Source organism: Dreissena polymorpha, chromosome 16 (genome assembly GCF_020536995.1).
Source record: "Dreissena polymorpha isolate Duluth1 chromosome 16, UMN_Dpol_1.0, whole genome shotgun sequence".
NCBI classification, from domain to species: domain Eukaryota; kingdom Metazoa; phylum Mollusca; class Bivalvia; order Myida; family Dreissenidae; genus Dreissena; species Dreissena polymorpha.
Window position 1 is genome coordinate 36,842,354 of NC_068370.1, and position 7,500 is coordinate 36,849,853.

Here is a 7,500-nt window from a genome sequence, read left to right on the forward strand (position 1 = left end):
ATATTGGAATTACTTAAAATGGAAACCGGTTTTTAAAAGCAAATTTAACTAATTTAGTCTTAACTCTCTAATCAAATTTTCACAGGTGTTTGGGGGGGGGGGGCGGAATGTCTTTTCATCGTTTTGGGACCGGGACATGCACACATTCTATAACTTTCTAATCGTTGAAATAAATATATGAATATTTCTTATATATGTTATATATGTTGTCTTTTGTTGGTGCCTCTTTCACATTCCATAACCATTCAAAATTCAAACAGTCGGGCACAAATCCAGCAGAAATTAGGAATTGTTTCTGAACCGTCTGAATGTCTTCTCGTAGAGGCCATTTGTACTGGCCAAGTTTTCTGGTGGTAGTCATGAATTTAACCACAAAGTTTTCTTTATCTTTAACTTCAAATCCATACCAGGATACCAAGCATCCTGGTATGCAATTGCAACATATGCATTACAATTTAAAATTCTGCATTTAGATTCATCAAGTCTTTCACATTTTTTCACCGGGCACTTTTCTTTAAATTGACAAGTTTTTTTTTCTGGTCAAATGTTCTTGAAACTTTGGTTTTTGACATATTTTTCTGTTGATGCTTTGAATGAAGGGTTAAGATGACACAGTAAATTGAACAACACAGTTTGAAATTTCCCCATTTTTTCTATAAAAGTATTTATTTCAAGAATGAGTCCATTCTTCTGCCTGTTTATAGGCTACAAGGTTTATGCCTTCTTCTAAAGAGAGGTTGTTATACCATTTTCATGACAGAATGGTCCTGGGTAGTCTGCCATTGACTTCCTAGATCTACTGAAAAAAAGGAAAGAAAAGTCAGACCTACATCATCAGTACATGTATAAATCATGTTAATATGCAACTTTTACAGTGCAAAAACATTCTCACAGGCCAGTGGGGATATGCACATTTGGACAATTTCTACAACGTCGGGGCAAATTTATCGATTTAATCATGTCAACGATTGTTTAGATACTTAAGAAAACTTATTTTCATACATATAATTTACGGATAAAAACACCTTTGAGGGCATTTCATAACAGTAACACAGGGTTGGTTTTCCTACGATTCGATCGCACGAGCAAGTGCCCGTCCTTACATCGAAATTACATATTTGCACTGAAATAAATAATTAATCGAGTCAAAGTCAAGGTTTCTAGAACTCACCTTTGTATTTATAATAAAGTTGAACCACATGAAGATGTTCTCTATCGGTAACATGCTCAAAATCGTCGATAGAAAAACGTATTTACGATGCGTAATCAGTTAATCAAAATGGCGGTCAAAGGTGAAAAGCGAGGTCGCCGCGTGACCGGAGATTTGAATAAATTACTACGTTCGGCTCAAAATGCGGGAGGGTTCCTATTGTTTCCGACAAAAGATTTTTATATCAAATTAAACGTCAGAACATTCCCTACAATATGATATATGATGCATAGTTCGGAGATCAGTACTTTTGTAAAAAATCGGCGACACTTTAGGGGACTATATCTTCGGTTCGGATGAACTTAAAAATTTGCATCAAAGTCATGAATGGAGGTCGTGAACTTTTCTAAATGGATTCGTCCATCTCATTAATATTCATAAAGTTTAAGTCACCCGCGAATAGGAACAAAGAGTACATGTGCCACGCGCCGAGTGCATGAAAGTTGATAATCACGCGCAACAGCGAAAAACCATAATATTTATTGTTTATTAACAGATAAAACTGGGTTATAGTGGGTAAAATACAAAAGTAAAACATGCATTTTGTAGAGAATTTTATTAGCTTTAAAATGAGACCAATTATAAAAATATTCATCTACAAATGTAATTTTAATCCCCAAAATGCCACAGGCGGTGTAGACTTTTCACAGTTTTCCAGATAAAATGTGGGATTATCGGAGATTAGCTGGGGTTGCTAGTTTAAAGTTAACATGATATAGCCCAGGTTGTATAAATCAATGCTATTCTAAATAAAGTTGTATTGAGATGTCACGCTTATATGACGTTCACATTTATTAATAAATCAAGTGTGTATGCATGATTTATAGTTTTACTTGATTTCTACAAAAGGCTGAGCTGCATTAATAATTTAAGGTGAAAAAATTATCCGATTATCCGAATAACTGTTTAACAAACGAAATGTGAAATTTTCTTTAAATGACAACTTTACGTACACGTTGTTTTCTCGCCAGAATGTTTTCTTTTAACCATTTTTGGTTTGTGAACGGCACGCAGTACTTTATAAATTCGGGATAACAGCGTGATCGTTAAATAGAAGAAAAGTACTTCTTGGTTTCAACTGAACGCGGGAAAGGGGAGAAGCTAAGCCCTCTAGAAAAAATACATATTTTCCTAACGATGTTTTTTTAAATATTGAAATAATAACAAAAAGTAAATAATTACGTAATTATACATTTTATTCATTGATGTACATGAAAATTTGCCACTTTTATAATAAACATGCTCCAGGTTAAACACCACTATAACTGTTATGGTATTTTATCATCTATCAATGGTATAAACTAGAAAAGTACCATTTTATAACACAATTTGTCTTCTAAACAATATTTTTTATTTAACCAACAACAACGTGCATAAACTGTTTGCGGCCTGGTGCCACAGGCATTAAACTTTAAGCATCCGGCTTATTGTAAATGCAGATTCCTCTTAAGAACACGCGCCTTATATCATCCGGGATACATAATTTTATCGCACAGCATGCAGTATATATGGTGATTAGCGTGTGGCCATGATATTAATTAGTGAAAACATCATTTTGAATGATTAATATTCATATTATAACGAAAAATCAACTTTTCTGAAAAAGAAATCACTATCAAATATATATAGATCTATACCGGGGTAACAAGATATTCAACTCGAATTCACCCGAAAACAGGGTGCATCGCTTTGAACAACCATTACTTCATCAATTTTGCAGCGATTTTCACGATCTTGGTCTTATTCAACGCATACATGAATTTCCTTTTCTGGAAATGTACATGCCTTGAAATATTTTTACAAATACTGGGTTAACTTTTAAGAAATAACACGATACACAACTCGCGTGACCCACTTGATATATCGATCAGACAGGATTTCAGACTGAAATCTTCACGGAGTAAAGGGCATTTTCCCTGCAAAGTTGACGGACCTCGATACCATAATTCAATAAAACGTATGAAAAAACATTCTTACCGTGCTTGCCGTTGCATTATGCATCAAAACAAGCTGTCTAGCGCCGTTTGAAACCTTTGTTTACTTACATTTCAACTGACATTTTAAACACACGAGTGATTTCATTGGTCCAATGCGAAGGTGTGTCTTTACAACTGGAGATTGCATTCATGAATACTGTCTGATCGCCTTCAAGTAGGTCAAGTGTATCGTTTTATTTCTTAAATTTGACCAAGCATGTGTAGAAATATAACAAGATATATACATTTTTAGAAAGGAAATTCATTTCTGCGTTGAATAAGACAGGGTTCGTGAACATCGCTGCAAAATTGATGAAATCATAGTGTGTATTTAACAGCTTGTAAGACAACGTTGGCCAGTCTAGTGTTTATCATTGAAATCTGTACATATTGGCTGCTTTCAGGGAAAACGGCACTTAATGCATGTCAAATAAGATTAGCATGTGCACACTGATTAGCTGTATCAATGATTTAAGGGAAAAAAAACCACATCTCGACCTGTGTTTTAAGACACACTCTTTATAAATTTGAATGGGTTGTGGTCATTTCAAACTTGCGATATAAAAAGCTATAACATAAATTTTGAAAACTGAGTTGCATCTAAGATTATGCAACAGCGAACAAATTCAGTGCCTTCAGCGCTTTGATTTTAATACTTAAAATACCACTTGCTTCATAATACGAAGTCCGGCGTCTGAGGTTATTCGTCAAATATGTGACAAGGTATTGTTTAAACCAGAGATAAATTAAACCTGTCATATGTCCTCATTTTGTCCTCATTTTTTTTATCTGCATATGTAAATAATTTGTATTACAATCGTTCAAAGCTTAGCGTTTCTATATTCTCACGGGATTCAGTAATTTTCTCGATTGAAGGTGGTGTACTTAACGTATGCAAAACGCATTGAAACCCTCGAAATCCGGGTGTTCGGCTTGATTAGGTCGATCAAACAACCACAAGTAATAGAGCATGCAAGCGTAAATATGTATTCCGCGTGTCTCTAAATATTTCCCCGTATGTCCCCGCGGGTGGCGACTGGAAATTTCTAGCCCATTTGAAATTGAACCAGTGTAAAAGATAGCTTGTCATGTTTGTAAATCCATATATGCTGATTAATTACATATATGTTATAATGTTTTATTTGGAAATATTAGAATTGGATTAATGTACAAGAAAATGTCGCTAGTCGTGTATACTGTTTATGTTGAAATGTGTAGGTTTTATTACAATTGATTGTTATCTTTTCGTTCAAGGCAACGAAAATTAATCATCTTTTTAATGTGGAAGTTTAAGTTTTGACGGCTCAAAAATAAATGAAGTGCATATTTTTTTGTTGAACGAAATAAAACGCCCTCCAAGTTTCTTGTCTGGTTCTTATCACAAAATACAAGCATGTGTAACGTATTTAGGAAATTAGCCTATGTTTTTCATCAAAGTAAATTGAATCACAAACGCCATGATTAATTGAATCTCAATGCGCTGTAGAAGAAGCAAATCTGCTTTTAAAATAATGTTGTACAATTTCAGTAAAAAAACACAAAATCCGCGATAAATCAGACGAAATCGATTCATTACGCGAACCCACACCGCGTTTCAACCCTTTAATATAGCGGAAGGATTAACGAGTCACTGAGTACTTTCTTTGACATGTTTGGTTTTGAAATTAATTTATTTTCATTTTCACAACATCCCGCATTTTATTCGCCAGCGAAAAAAAACGTATTTGTAAATATCATTCATCAGGTAAATCATTAAGCATACAGTCAGATTAAAAAAGTCGGTAAGTCTGGACATAAATGCGAAATGTTCTAACGAAACATTTAATAGATTAGATAGAATAGATTTTGTTTGAATAAAATGAAAATGGAATATAACATAGATCATCAAATAAATAAAATAAAATAAATTGTGTTAAATATTTAACAAAAAAATGAAGACGAAAAGTGTAACAATTCAAACACCGGATGCTACGTCGAGAGTGGAGCACAAACGGTTGCCGGACGTTAAAACACCAAACGCGAACTCGATGTTGCACAATTGCCCGTGCAAGATTACGTCAGTTTACATCGCGGCCTCATTGGCGGTCCTCGTGCTCGCCGCAATTGCGTTCACTGTTGCCATGACAACCAAGAACTGGAGCGCCAGTGGAACCCGGATGAGAATGGGATTGTGGGACTACTGCATCATAGAACGCGGCAATATCACCTGGACGTGTCACCCTGTAAATACAGGTGAGCGGGCTGTTTATGTATCCTATTAGAAAAAGTAATTGGCCATTTATAGATTTCTTTTTAAATTGTATGTGATCAAAAGTTTGGTAATAATTTGAACTAATCAATACAGTTATTTTCCAACAATATGGAAAATCATTAAAACGGAACCATTATGTGAACGAAATTGTAGTTAGAAGGACTCGGACGCAGGAAGGAAACGAAACAGCTTTAAAAAAAAGTCAAATATTAAAACATGGATGTTCATATTATATTCAAATAACGAAACATCATTCTAGAAAACGAAATGGTTTTTTAATCTGTTTAGTTTATTATTAATCATTACTCGAAGTGGGATTAATAATAAAGCGCTTTTCAACGTGATAGTTTGGGAAAAAAACATGAAATACTAACGATGCCTTTCAAAAATGTCAATTCTGAATAAACCATTGGTATCATTTAGATATCGTTCCCAATGATCACGGGTTCAAATCCCCATGATGGCACGTTATTGTTAATTCATTCTTTTCTTCTGGAAACAAGTGCCATTAAAATTTAAAGAAGCAAAACATGTTCGATATTTTTAAAGACTGTTATGATGCAGATATAATAACACGACATTGAAATAAATATTTCTTGTTGAAATCTTGATCTTAAAAAAAAAACCTAAGTATTAACATGTAGCATCAGCCTTAAAATTCCAAATGATTGTAATGTTCAATTAATACATTTGTACCGTGCTCTAAAAAGGGGATTTAATGCATGTGTGTTAAGTGTCCTCCCGGAGTAGCATGTGAAGTCCGTACAGGCTAATCAGGGAAGACACTTTCCGCTTTTATGACATTAATCCGTCAAAGAAAGAATCTTCTAAGCAAATCCTAGCTAAGGCGGAAAGTGTCTTCCCAGATTAACCTGTGCACACTACACAGGCTAATCTGGGACGACACTTTAAGCACAGGCATTAAAACACCTTTTCACAGAGCCAGGCTCGTTGTTTTTTCTTCAGATTTCAGCGTGGCGACGCAGGCGTTTTCTATTCTGTCGGCGATGTGCTACGCCTGTATCAGTGTGCTGTATTTCCTGTATCTCGTGTTCAGCCTCAAGAAGTCCAGGCCGCTCGTTATAGCCATGTGTCTTGTAGTCTTTGCCACTGGTACGAATATTGCAAGTCTTACTGATCAAGACTGATACTGTTGTTGCTGTTGCTGCTGTTTATCCTCTATAGTACTTCTCATCCCGCTTTAAGAACTTATGCTTGAGTGTACTCTGAAAGGGATACTACTACAACAACTACTACTACTACTACTACTACTACTACTACTACTACTACACTACTACTACTACTACTACTACGACTACGATACGACGACGACGACGACTACGACGACGACTAGAAGACGACGAGAACTACGACGACGACGACGACTACGACGACGACTACTACGATACTACTACTAAGACGACGACGACGAGACGAAAACGACGAGACGACGAGGAGACGACGACGAAGACAGACTACGACGACTACGACGACTACTAGACGACGAGACGACTACTACGACTAAGACTGACGAACGACGAAGAAAGCTCCTCCCGCCGCTACGACGCTGACGAACGGGACGACGACGAAGACGACGAAGACGACGACGACGACGACGACGAAGACGACGAAACGACGAGACGACGACGAAGACGACGACGACAAGACGACTACGACGACGACGAATACGTACTACGAATACTACGACGACTACGACGACTACGACTGCACGACTAGTACTTTTACTACTACTACTACGACTACTAGACGACTACGACAGCTCCGCCTCCTCCTCCGCCCACGACTACGACTAACTGGTACATGGACTACGACGACGACGACGAGACGACTACGACTACTACTAGACGACGACGACGACTACTACGACTACTACGACTACGACGACTACGACTAGACGATACGGGACTACTACGACGACGACTACGACTGCTACGACAGCGCCCGCCGCCTCCTCCCACGACGACGACGAACGGGACATGGAAGACGACGACGACGACGACGACGACGACGACGACGACGACGACGACGACGACGAACGACGA

General features: G+C 37.0%; 1 protein-coding gene across 1 annotated transcript in view; it reads left to right on the forward strand.

Moving 5' to 3' along the window:
* Positions 1 to 5,117: 5,117 nt before the first annotated feature.
* The window catches only part of LOC127862478 (uncharacterized), a 7,180-nt gene continuing 4,797 nt past the window's right edge, over positions 5,118 to 7,500 (forward strand). Inside the window, exons 1-2 of the mRNA XM_052401629.1 lie at positions 5,118 to 5,418; positions 6,404 to 6,550. Of these exons, the coding sequence (XP_052257589.1) occupies positions 5,118 to 5,418; positions 6,404 to 6,550 (448 nt within the window). The remainder of the gene's footprint in view (positions 5,419 to 6,403; positions 6,551 to 7,500) is intronic.